Genomic DNA, 13,791 nt, shown 5'->3' with positions numbered 1-13,791 from the left:
TCGTCTCTTGGAGGTTTTACCGGACGAGGGTCAAGTGATCAGCAGTGTGCTTGTGTTATTTATTCATCTTTTACAACCTTTTCCGTAACAAATCAACCTGCTTGAAGAAGTCGAGGTCGTGACAGATATAGATATATAGATGTATTTATATTTTCAAGAGCAATAATTCAGCTTGTATTGTCTTATAGGTCTTTACATGTTTATATATATATTTGCACTTGAAATTGGTACTTTTTAGAATTATTATCTTCTACTAATTTCATTCTTATCTATCCATCCATCCATCTGTAAGTTTGGCTGGCAAACAATTAATTATCACAACCCATCTGACCCAATTCTCTGGGATTTGCCCAACGCTTCTTTATTTGATGCCAGCTCCATTAAATCCATATTTATATATAATCCATATTTAATTAAACTTTACATAGGATATTAAAAGCCAACACCTGTTTACCACTTTCTCCACTAACCCTCTGCTTTATTTCATTTTTATAGCGCCTTTCATGCTCTAATTGGAAATAGGCACCCGCTCACCGCCTCTTTTTCCTCTCCCTGGTTAGCATTTAGTGAGAGCAGCCTGAAACAATGCAGCCATTAGGAAGTGATTAGGGCCCAATTAGCCGTGCTAGCAGTTAGCAATCGGAAAAGTGGGTCAGGTTGCTAATAGCCGGCTTCCTATTGGAGAGGGGGACCTGCTGTGATTATGGAGCAGGCGGAGAGAGAATAAGTGGACTGGCACCGCAGGTTGGGGATGAGTGAAGCTTTGATGTTGGCCAGCGGAGGACGGGCTGTGCTGACCGTGAACGGGGTCAGCTCGGATTTCGGGTCAGAAAAGGAACAGAGGAAGGAAGGCAGGGGGACACGGAGAGGCCCCCGGACACTCGGACAGCGGGACACTGGACCCAGTGACCGGCCCTGACACGCTCCAGTTAGGTCGAGGGAAAGTGGTCAATCTTCAACGTGTCGGGTCAGAAGTGCTTGAACCTCAGCGTCCAAACAGACAAGGGGTCAATCCAAATAATCAAAAGTGTTTTCTGCTGTTTCAACACCAAAACTTTAATTTGTCCTTTTACAGATGTCACCTAAAGATGGAGTAGAGATTTGATATAAAAACACTTTGATGCTACGCAGGAAACGCACGGTTGACGACAATAACAATAAATGGTTAAAAACCCGGTGGACAAATGACTTAATATTCGTCTGGCAGCACTTTGAGAAACCAGATTAGATTAGATTAGCAGCACAACGAGCCCTCGCCGACGCACTTCTCCTTCGAAAAAATAAACAAACAATTGTCTGAACATGCCCTGACCACGGGTCACTGACCTAATGACCCCCGTGCAGCCTCGGGCCAAAAACTCCTGGAGTCAAACTGCTGCTCGCTCACTGCGCTGGTTCCTCAATCTGCTCGAGGAAACACGCTGAAAGAATTTTCGTATTTACAACTAAACTACTTAATTGCTTCAGTCAGTAGAGGTTTAAGATAAAGAGCAGAAAATGACAGGAAAAACCCGGGGCCTTCGCTTCTGCCATAGAAACCCGGCTCACACTCTAACCCGGCGTGTTCAAGGCGGGAATGTTGCACCTCGTCGTTATGTACAAAACGTACGAACGTGGATGGAGGGGGACATTAATATTCCACCATTACAGGCAGAGCAGGTGGTCAGGGTTGGAGATGGAACAGAGGCACAGGACGCCTCTGATTCCGGAGCTCCGTCACGCATCTAACATCTCATACAGTAATATATCGGCCTGTTTGGTTCAGTGTAAACACGTAAAAGTTGCGTAATGAAGGATCTGCTTAATGGCAATGTAACGGCGTCTCTGTATAAAAGGGGCTTTTGTCTCCGGGTCTGTCAAACTGCCTACTGCTCTGTCCTGATAACATGAAGGCTTTGTAGGAAGAGGCCTCAAAGCTGCTTTTCACGGACTGTCACACTCAAAGTGTACGTTTCTGTGCGTTTAATGCCTGACAACCCTGAAAACCGTGTAATTTCACGCAAGTGTCAACACTCTGACATGTGCGTGCATGTCAAATTCGGGAGAAAGGCGGTTGTTTGTTCTGCTCCGCGACTTCAAAGACCAGAAAACACTTTATGTTTGTCGGACCTGGTTCGAGGAGCGAAGCCGCTCTGCAGAGCTGCGTGAACACACTTCACACACACACACACACACACACACACACACACACACACACACACACACACACACACACACACACACACACACACACACACACACACACACACACACACACAGAAAAACAAGCGTTAAATGCATTAGAGGTAGCGTCGGCTGACACTGTTTAGACATCACAAGCTCTCCAAACCCGTCAAACTCATGGTCGCACCGGTCACAAGACACGAAGCTAAACCTTCTCAGTCCTGACCTGAGAGTGCCCTGCTTACATGGAAGTCACACATTACATATAGCGAGAATGAGAAAAACATGTTTGTGCTTTAAAACCCGTGGTGTTTGGGCATGTGAGAGCCACTTCTCCCTGATTCGTCAGTTTGATTTCATTTACAGGAAACCTTCACGGACGTGTAATTTGGAATCTGTGCAAATGATGTGGAGTTGGAGGCGGCAGGTCTTTGCTTACTCATCATGTTGGGGTTTCAGAGGCCTGCGCTCTCTCTCTCTCTCTCTCTCTCGCTCTCGCTCGCCTCAGTCATTGTGCTCCAAAAAGTGAGAGGGACAGCCGGCCTTTGTGCCGAGACTGAAACTTTTTAAAGTTTCTCCACATGAATACACTCAAACAGTGACGCTACAGCTCATCAGAAGGCTATTCATTCAGCGAGGGCACACAAACACACACACACACACACACACGCAAAACATGGAGACGTGCACATACACAACACACACACACACACAACCACAGAGCGCTCTGTCACTCGGTGGACACCCAGCCGCTGTCACCTTAAGTTAACACGGAGCGCAGGAGAAGACTCAGGTCGACTGTGCAGCCGTGCAGCGACGTGACTCCATTCTGGTGTCACTGCCATTGACACACAGCAGCTCGGGCCTCACAATAGAAGCTGCAGGTGTCTCTGCAACCATCTGAACCTGCAGCAACACTGTCCCACAACATGCATGTGCAACACAACGTGCAGCAAATAAGTCCCAACGTGCATCTTTGACTTTGATTTCAAATTTCCTTTTGTCACCGAGGATTGATTCAGTGTCAGCTTCATAGTTTAGAAGAAGACACATCTGCTTTCTATTCTACAATCGATCAAGATTCATTTCTCTTCAACAACAGCAACAAACAAGTAAATCTGACTGACCCCAGCTTCCAACTTCCCAAATGTTCAATGCAAACCTCAAGTTATTACTCCATATAAAACTAAGACCTGCAGGCCTACAGCTCAAGGTGATCTACAAGTGCAAGCTGACAAACCTCATGGGTGCTGCAGGCGTCCAGCAGGAGCAGAGACAGAAGGAGAGGAGAGGAGGAGGTGGACATGAGAGCAGGGGACAGTCCCACACCATGTCCAGCCATCCAGAGAGTGCAGGAGGAGGAGGAGGAGGAAGAGGAGGAGGAGTGTGGTGCAGCGCTATGGCAAGAGGGGAGGGGCTTGGCTGTATGTCAGGGCAAGGTTGACCAGTTTCTTATTTTACCTGCTGCCAATCATGTGACCTGCTCCTCCCAAACGCACAGGTATTTTTTTATCTTTGAACTGAGCTCGGTTCCCTTAGTTTCCAGTTTTTATGACGAGCTAAGCTAAATGCAGCATCACATTGAGCATCCAGAGATGAGAAGGGTTTTGATCATCTCCGTGCAAGAAAGTGAAAAAGGGTTCAACTCTTCCTTTTTCTACCAAAAACCTGCAAACACTTCTGCAACTAACACTAAGCATTTTTATAAAAACTGAATTTCTTTCCATGAGAACCTGCAGCTTTCTTTCTCACCGTCCGTGAACATGTCCACAAACTGTCCACCCATCTCTCAGTGGAGCTGCACATCAGAATAAATGCCCAACAGAGCTGCTTACAGTGGTGGTCCCAGTTAATTTGTCACCGTTTAAACACAGACAACAGACTCTCTCTCTCTCTCTCTCTCTCTCTCTCTCTCTCTCTCTCTCTCTCTCTCTCTCCACACACACACACACACACACTTTCGTCCCGTCTCTCTCTGGGCGGTCGGAATTCTCTGTCTAATGCAGGGTAATGAGTTTAGGCTGTGAACACTAACACAGTCTATATAAAGCCTTGGCTCACTGAGTGGTGACAGAGGCTATTTCAACACGGGTCCAACTAAACACGCTGCCAAGCGCGCTCAGCCTGTGTGCTGCAGAACTCGCTGGTTAGGACGAGTTAAACTGGGTCAGAGCAGTTTGGAATAATCACATGTGAAAGTGCACAGGTCTATTCTGGAATCTGGTGCAGGCCTCCAGTAAATCCAGATTTTATGATCTTCAGATAAAGTCGCTGCATTTAGAAGTTTACCGTTAAAAGACCTGTTGCTCTTCTGCAGAGGCGATGTCAGGGTCATTGACTCTAATGGGGATTAACCTCTCCAGTAGTGGAAAATAATGTGCACATTCATTTGTCATTAGTGCTAATGAGCCTCATCATTAGTAGAAAAACACGAGCAACTGTGTTTGACTGGTGATTCGAAGGAAAAACCAAAAGGTGCAAACCAGTGGGCAGGGAAACTTACGCAGAGAAATTAACTATGAATCTCAAGGAGCTTTCAGGTAGAAAAAAACATTCAATAATATTCAATAATAATAATTAAAACCCTGCTGCAACCTCTCCACCTGTGGGGATGAACACCATCATCACACCAGAGGACCAGAGGTCACAATCACAACTTACTGTGTCCACGAGGAATTATTCAGTTGAAAGCATTTTGAGTTTAAGCTCATGTATTTTTCATTTCTCAGCACGGCTGAAGGGGATGCATTCCTTTCTGGCTCAGATTTTAATATTTCCTCTTGGTCCCAAAGCAACACAGCTAACTTGCATTCTCAAGTACGATAACAAAAAGCACCCGGAGGATTCATAATTCAAATCAGACACACAGCAGCGAGAGCGTTTCTAGCTGGAGAGTTTATTTTGTAACTCAAATAGGAGCATAAAGATATTTCAGTGTGAAAGTTTGACCACACTCTCATCGCTCTGTGTCCACGGGGAGTTGTGTTCTCGCTCTGGTCACACGGCTTCCATTCATACCAACGTGTGTGTGTGCTTTGGATTGTGCAACGCGAGGCCTACCTTTGTTCAGGTGCGAGTTGGCTTTGGTCTTGTCACTGAAGCCCTGGCTGCGTCTGTTCCCGGCAGCACTGACCGAGCCTCGGGGAGGGATGTCACCGCCGGCAGTGGACGCCCTCGTTGTGGGGCCGGGAAGTCTGATGGAGAGAGAGAGGGAGGACAGAAGAGAGGCGAGAAGAAAGACAGAAAGAGAGAGAGAGAGAGAGAGTGGGACGTAAACAGGCCACAAAGTTTAGTTTGTTTATCACAGACTCGGTGGGTGATGACATTAGAGGAGAACATCTGGTTTAAAGTCTTGATCTCACACAGACACACAACAGGTTCCACCGGGTTTACGACACCTTCACTAAGGACAGACATCTTGTCTACAGCCTGTAAACTCAAACAGGAGGGTATCACTTACGTTTAGGACCGAGAGCACGGGGGTCACTGCCGAGCTGCACTTTTACTACACATTTATTGAACACAGTGGAAAAGGTGAGTGGAGCGTCTACAGGACGGGTGCAAACTACAACACAAGTCTAACAGCTACATCACGTTTCAGGCAGAAGCCGCCAGTAACGAAGCTTTCACTGTAAAAACAAATCTTTTATTGTTACTTGTCCAAGATCTTATGTCCCCGTGTTAAGAAAAGTGCTGCACAAATAAAGTCATAAATATTTATAAGCTGTTTAAACTAGCAGCTGCCAAAATCTGACCATGAATCTAGACTTTGTTTTCCACATTTTCAGTTTGTAACCTTCCACATCCTGAATGTTAATGAACTCATTACGTAAATTATTGGTTTCTGAGGGGAAAGGTTCTCTTCCTGGGCTGCGAGGTCGAACCCGCTTCAGATTTATGATTACACTCACCGAACCCGGTGGACGGGTTGGTTACGAGCCAACGACCATCTCATTAACTTCTGGAGTGGATTCGATGAAACGGGTGGATGCATTTTTTCATTTTACTTAACATTAAATGCTTTGGGAATTTCTTAAGATACTGGAATGGCACTCGATCCAGATTTTTAATTGGATATAAACCAAATTGTGAAACACTCAAAAATACATTATTCCACGTGAAATTAACAAAAAAGTATTTTTAAAAAATGGTGGATAAACCCTGGTGGGTAAACCCTGGTGAATAAACCCTGTTGGATAAACCCTGGTGGATAAACCCTGGTGGATAAACCCTGGTGGATAAACCCTGGTGAATAAACCCTGGTGGATAAACCCTGGTGGATAAACCCTGGTGAATAAACCCTGTTGGATAAACCCGGTGAATAAACCCTGGTGAATAAACCCCGGTGAATAAACCCTGGTGAATAAACCCTGGTGAATAAACCCTGGTTGGATAAACCCGGTGGATAAACCTGGTGGATAAACCCTGGTGAATAAACCCTGTTGGATAAACCCTGGTGAATAAACCCTGGTGAATAAACCCCGTTGATAAACCCTGGTGGATAAACCCTGGTGGATAAACCCCGTGAATAAACCCTGTGAATAAACCCTGTGAATAAACCCTTGATAAACCCCGTGAATAAACCCTGGTGGATAAACCCTGGTGAATAAACCCTGGTGAATAAACCCTGTTGGATAAACCCTGGTGGATAAACCCTGGTGAATAAACCCTGGTGAATAAACCCTGGTGGTAAACCCTGTTAGATAAACCCTGGTGGATAAACCCTGGTGAATAAACCCTGGTGAATAAACCCTGGTGAATAAACCCCGGTGAATAAACCCTGGTGAATAAACCCTGTTGGATAAACCCTGGTGAATAAACCCGGTGGATAAACCCTGGTGGATAAACCCCGGTGGATAAACCCTGGTGGATCAACCCTGTGGATAAACCCCGGTGGATAAACCCTGGTGAATAAACCCTGGTGAATAAACCCTGGTGAATAAACCCTGAATAAACCCTGGTGAATAAACCCCGGTGGATAAACCCTGTTGGATAAACCCTGGTGAATAAACCCTGGTGGATAAACCCTGGTGGATAAACCCCGTGAATAAACCCCGGTGGATAAACCCTGGTGGAATAAACCCCGGTGGATAAACCCTGGTGAATAAACCTGGTGAATAAACCCCGGTGAATAAACCACGGTGGATAAACCCTGGTGGATAAACCCTGGTGAATAAACCCTGGTGGATAAACCCTGTTGAATAAACCCTGGTGGAATAAACCCTGGTGAATAAACCCTGGTGAATAAACCTTGGTGAATAAACCCTGTGGATAAACATTGGTGAATAAACCTGGTGGATAAACCCTGGTGAATAAACCCTTAAAACAAACCGTGGATAATTTATGACACTTTTCTTCCATGTTGTAAATCGATCTGTTGCCATTGGTAACGTCTATGTAATCTAACCAGGCCGCGGCACATGCGGCTAATAAAATGTGAATTTACCAGCGCTGGCTCCTCGTCATGCTGGGACTGTGAGGCGGACGCTGATAAGCAGATTACAGATCTTTCTCTCTCAGCTCTTGTGTACATTAGAGAAACTCTCATTTCCGAGCTGCCACTCAATCTGACCGACCATTATTTATCTCATCATTGCAAGGTAATAGGTTTCACCATATTATTTAGTCAAGAGCTGTCTGAGCTCATTTGATTTGCAATTATGGCAGAAACAGTCAGAGCACAGAGAGAAATGTTCAATTTGATTCAATCTGAAAAATCTACACGTTGTATTTCTGAAATTCACTATGAGCTGCACTGGGTTAAAATTTGTTTCCTGGAGGAAGCACAGTCTCACACTTATCTCTCCCCTATTGGCTTATATTTTATATACACACACACACACACACTCCACACAGGAGTTATTTAAAACACCAGATTAAAAGTATGTCTGTATGATATAACATATCATTACTGTAACTTCTCAGAAGTTTAAAACAACAACTTGTCTCTGGATCAACTTAAAGCTTCCTGGTATTTATCTGAAAAATGTTCTAAGTGGAATCAGGCTCGATTGTTTTGGATCTAAAATGTGAAATGAGTTGCTCGCTGTTCCACTTCGAGAAAAGGTTTAAATATTTGCCAAACAGTTTTGATCTGGACCATATCTGGATAATATTGATTGTTTCTTTGACATTACAAAACTTAATTACACTGATGTCCACTGATTTGTCACATTTGCACTGATCTCAGACATTGTTATATTAATTATTACTTTAAAGTATTTTTTTATTTGTTGAGAAAACAATAAAACAGATTGGTGAATTGTAGAATAATCTCACCCTAACTCCAAAAGTAAAACAGGTTTTCATTGAGAATCTTTTATGTCTCAAAGTTAAATACACTTAAAGTTAAGCACATTTAAATGCAGCACAATTTGATGAAGCTTAAATAATATTTGAAGGAAAAGGGAACTCAGCAGAAAAGAGAGCTTCATGTTGCAGTTACAAGCACTGGCCTGGGGGTGGCGTCATTGCACTGCTTCAGAGAGCAGCTGGTGTGGGGCAGGTGCAGTGCAGACAGGGTCCGGGATGGGCAGCATGCAAAACCACATCCTAAATCCAATTTCAAGGTGCATTATCACACAATATGACACCACATGCTCAAACTGGGGCCGGAGCGTGAACGCAAACAGTCGTGACGGCATCACACACAAACGCCAAAAAAAAAAAACTGAGGCTAAACCTGAACGACACTGTAAACACACACATTCCAGCCACAGATTCCTCCTGTGTTAATTATTAACGTCACGTTATGTGGCCGATGTGGTCGTCGGGCAAACGCACACACGCTTGCTTAAAGGTTATCTAAAGGTCTCTCACAGCCCATTTAGCAGACTTGCCAAATGAGGCGCGGGTGCGAGACAGACAGGGCCTGTCCAGAAACTGAGCCTGGGGCTTTAGTGCCTATCTGCTCGGCACCACCACTCATGCATATTAGATGGTGCTCGGAGTAGAGATTACCCTTAACCACAGACACAAGAAACAACATTAGAGTACAAAAGAAATGTTATCCGTGATTAGGGGCAATTTCTACCTTCCTATTTCCTGGAAGGGGACGAGACAGGGGTTGAGGAGGTGGAAAGAGGGGGGGGGGAGCAAGAAAACAAAACGCAGGAGCATCTGACCTAGAGGTCTTTTTCTGACCGAAGGAAAACTTGAGTAGTTTACTCTGAGATCCATCCCTAGAGGAGAGAAGAAGAGAGATGTGGCAGAGGACAGAGACAGAGAGGTCAGGGTCACAGTTAAAAATGACAGGAGGCGTGAACAGGAAGATAGAGGCGATACTATCATGGATTAGAAGAGTAGAAACAGAAAGAAAGCAGAGAAATCAGAGACAGAGCCATTCAACCAAAGGTTCCCTCGTCTGTCCGGGGGTTTTCCAGGAGGGAGCCTCACCTGGACTGCATGTCGGCCTGCGCTGCTCTCTGGGCTGAGAGGGCCGAGGTCCCATGGGCCGGAGAGTGGCCGAGCTGGGCCGGGGCGCTGCTCTGCTGGCTCAGGGGCGGGTGTGCGCCCTGGGACGGGAGGGACGGCTGCCGCTGGGCCTGCTGCTGCTGCTGCTTGTAGCGGGACAAGCTGAAGAAGAGGCCGAGGATGGCTTTCAGATTACCATTACGAATCTCTGTGGGTCAAAGAGAAGGACGGCGTGAAGTTGTAAAGTGGAAGAGGACGACGAGGAGGAGGAGAAGGAAAAATCCTTTATTGCCTTCACTCGGTTATTTAGGCTGAAAAGCTCAGTACTAGTATGAGATGTATATATTCATGGGCAAAATAGGAGTAGAGTTAGTTGTAAAAGTAAAAACTACTGGTAATGGAAAGTGGCAGATGAGATTTATACATGATTCATATGTTTAATGCCGTGTTGTGCAAAGCTCAGCATCAACACCATCGTCATTTATCCCTGTTGCATATTTTCAGTTTAATCACAGAAATTTAAAAAGCACACGCAAACTCTAAAATGTCCGTATTTAATAAGAGCTCGATGTTTTCCTTCTTTATTTAAACTGCTTGTTCCAGGACTGTAAGATGAGAAAACTTGCAGGATCTGTTTGTGGACATCACACTAACACTGTTGTCTCTGGGTTCCCTGTGTGAATAATGTATCGTGACAAGAGAAATCAGGCCAGTACATTTTTAAATAGGCTACATTAATACACAATTTTGCACTGTTGTAAGTTTTCCGGTACATTAGTTTAATGCATGGTCTAACCAGCCCCTTCCAAAAATTAATTTAGTGTGACAAAAGGCTGTGCCATTAAAACAAATGCTTCTGTGTGACATGTTGTGCTGCCTCATCTTTTTTCCCTCCGCAGCACAAAGGACCAAACTCCACCTGGTGCATGTAGGTGGAGGTTCGGGTTCTACTGCTCGTTGCAGAAGTGCAGGAGTCCAGCTTACCTTCTGCAGACAGACCCTGAATGTTGACTCCTTTGGCTGCCAGGAAACTGAGGCAGGCATCGATGTTCTCAATCTGCAGAGACAGACACAGACGCAGCTGTGAGACACGACATCTCCATGCATATATTCGTATAGTGTGAGAGGAAGCAGGTGTTTGCACGAGAGCATTACGGCAAAACTGAAAGTAGGAAGGAAGGTCGGCAGCGTAAAATATATTAACCTGTTAGAATGATGAGGAAAGAGGTGTCGGACATCAACGCTGACATTAATAAAACTGTTGGTAATACATCATTCAATATTTATTGATTTCACACCAGTGGGACAATGGGCTGTTATGATGGGAAACAAAATCTATAGACCTTGTTTTGCCTTTGGCAGTAAATACTTATTTCATGACAGTGAGCACACATCTGAAATCATAGTTTAAAAAACACATAATAATGCACATCTGCATCAGAAGGCACAAAATATACAATCCCCACAATCCTGGGACGGTGAGTGAATCTGGCTCAGATATACGAGGAACTAGAACGACTCTCAGTAGCGTGCACACCTCCGCCGAGGCCCAACTGTCAATCAAGCTGCGACAAATTGCACAAACTCTATACATATATATGATATATGATTTTTTTTTTTCAATGAAGAAAATTGAATGGGCTGTACCCACGCGACACATGATGAATTAACTAAGTTTTGTGGTAATCTGTCAAATAGTTTTTGTGAAATCTTGATCTTGAAGTGAATCCGACATATGAATTTGTAAATTTATCATCTTCCTTTCCCTGACTCATCTGAATATATAGAGATTTGTTTGAGGAGTGAGGAAATAAGTTGTTTCACCTAATTTAATTTAAATGTCTATATTATTTATCAAGGTTTCACATTAAAAACACACTGGTATCGTCATTTAGCTGCATATGATTCATATGATCGTGTTGTGCAAACCTCAGACTGTGACATTGTCAAAACGGGATTCAAACCAAGCAGACGTTCGTCAGCGGGGCCACGGTAACCATCTATACCTCCTCAGTTGCTATGACAGCAGCCCTGGCAACCTGAGCAGACTGCTGAGCTGTCACTGGACTGCGGGCGGCTTTGATAGGCACACGGGCTTTGTTTGGAGCCATTATGCCTGCTGGCTGAACCACGTAATCACAAAGTAAACCACATTAAACAAGTCAACAAGCAGGACTCATCGCTGCAGATGAGTGATCGACGCGATCAAAGTCTACCAACTGTTGTTTTTTAATGAGCAAACACACCAGGTACAACGTGGACATACGTCAGTGAGGCTCGGTCGTCTCTCTGCCAGGTTACAGACAGTGTTTGACTATAAGGTGATACTCAGGAAGAGCAATTAACGAGAGCAGTGAGTGTGGAAGGGACATTTACACACATTTACAGTAGGCACAAAGGTCAAAGAGGTGCTAAATCTTCTTTAGTGCGACATTTATTTCACGTGAGAGTAGACGTACAACTCAATGAGGTGTATCTGAAACAATACGCTCAGGACAAACCTATTTTTAAAGCATAACCGGCTAAATCCGATCTCACAGGCGAGGGAGGAAAGATGTAGAGTGGAGATACGACAGGTGTGTGTGTGTGTGTGTGTGGTTTCTAGACTAAAACACACATGAACCACGTCCTCGGTGAAAGAGGCTGGGTGTGGGCCGCCCCTCTAAAGATTAATGACATGATTACAGTTAATGTGCGGTGACTAAATATAGCTTGACCCAGAGCTCCCTCTGTGTTTCTCCTGTTAGGAAGTCCCCGACTGTGAGGTGAGGAGCTGGAGTGAAAACCTGTCTCTGTATTAAACCAAGCTGACGTCTGCATCTATTAACAACACATCTGCAACTGTGCAGCTGTGAGTTACACGTTTACTTCTATTCACTAGTTTATTACATTTACTACGACACATCACTGCTAGTTCAGATTACAATGATATCTCACTACTTACTTCTACCAGATTACCTTTAGTTACAGTCACTAACAAACTACAATTACTTACATGATAGTATTGCTTAAAGGCACAATATAATCTAAATCAATGAAACACACTAATCTATTATTATATTAACACCGAACACTAATAATGGTAATTATTACTATTAGTCAGACTCACTACTATAGTGCTATTGGCTGTAGACACTACACTGTATCCTGGTTACTTTCATTAGGATCCAAATCAGATCAAATTTTATTATTTGAAGAAGTAAACTGAGATTGAAAAATCACAAGCATATGTAATTACCTCATATGACACTAACTAGATTATCACTTGCTGCTATCACCAGATCATTAGGTAATAACTGCATTGATACCGGTTTGAAAGAAAACCGTCTCTTCAACCAAAAGATGTATTTGTGATTCTTTCTGCGGAAGCCACTCATTTTTTTGCACCATCTTTACAAAGTCCTGATACTTATGATAATTTGGTGCTGATGTGGCAAAAGATGAAGTATTTCCTTATTGGTTAAACACTTTTTTTAACCTGATCAAGAAACTAATAATTTACATAATACTTAATTGGCAATAATGATTCCATGACATGCTTTGTCATATTCACCCATTTCCCATTCATACGCTCTATCTCAAATCCTACTCGTGCACTACAGCCGGTACCGAAGGAGCCAGGAAAGGAACCTACGACCTTCAGGTTAGTGGCCGACCGTCCTCTATCTCCCTCCTGAGCCACGGTCCCCCCCCAACAACAAGAGGCCCACAGACTTCCGGTCACTGATTGAGTTGAAACTGCAGCGCTGCCCCCTGCTGTCATTTCTGTGACCTCTGACCCCAGAAACAGCTGTTGGAGGGGCTGACATGTGTCGTCCTCTGAGGTGATACAGCAGAATACTCTGGAACAGCAGGAATGCAGACTGCGTCCCTCTCTGAATGCCGACAGCGCCTTAAAAATAACCCTCTCTCTGAAACACCCCCCTGACCTCCACTGAAATACCCACAGACTTGCTTTAATACCCCGGGGCCCGAACTTCACATGAGGGACTGAACCACTCCCCTCCGGCTCCAAATTCCCATGGTATGGATGTTACTTAAATAGCAGCAGCCGACAGAAAATACGCTTCATTAAGTCCCGTCCTGCTGAGATGAACCCGAGCGCCGCCTCTCAGGGGGGGTTAAATACTGAAACATGTCCCTGACAGGACCAGAGGGACACTGTCCCGTCACAATCTACACTCGCTCCTGAGATAGAAGAACTTCTGCTTCGAG

General features: G+C 44.5%; 1 protein-coding gene across 2 annotated transcripts in view; it reads right to left on the bottom strand.

Moving 5' to 3' along the window:
• nav2a (neuron navigator 2a) overlaps window positions 1–13,791 on the bottom strand; it is a 102,336-nt gene that overhangs the window by 54,226 nt on the left and 34,319 nt on the right. For both annotated transcript variants that reach the window (XM_047339473.1, XM_047339472.1), the window contains exons 4-7: window positions 10,561–10,633; window positions 9,559–9,784; window positions 9,288–9,344; window positions 5,224–5,357 (exon numbers count right to left, since the gene is read on the bottom strand). In XM_047339473.1, coding sequence (XP_047195429.1) covers window positions 5,224–5,357; window positions 9,288–9,344; window positions 9,559–9,784; window positions 10,561–10,633 — 490 coding nt within the window. The remainder of the gene's footprint in view (window positions 1–5,223; window positions 5,358–9,287; window positions 9,345–9,558; window positions 9,785–10,560; window positions 10,634–13,791) is intronic.

The sequence above is a fragment of the Hippoglossus stenolepis genome, chromosome 1, assembly GCF_022539355.2.
Source record: "Hippoglossus stenolepis isolate QCI-W04-F060 chromosome 1, HSTE1.2, whole genome shotgun sequence".
NCBI classification, from domain to species: Eukaryota; Metazoa; Chordata; class Actinopteri; order Pleuronectiformes; family Pleuronectidae; genus Hippoglossus; species Hippoglossus stenolepis.
This window is presented reverse-complemented; position numbering and strand designations above follow the sequence as displayed.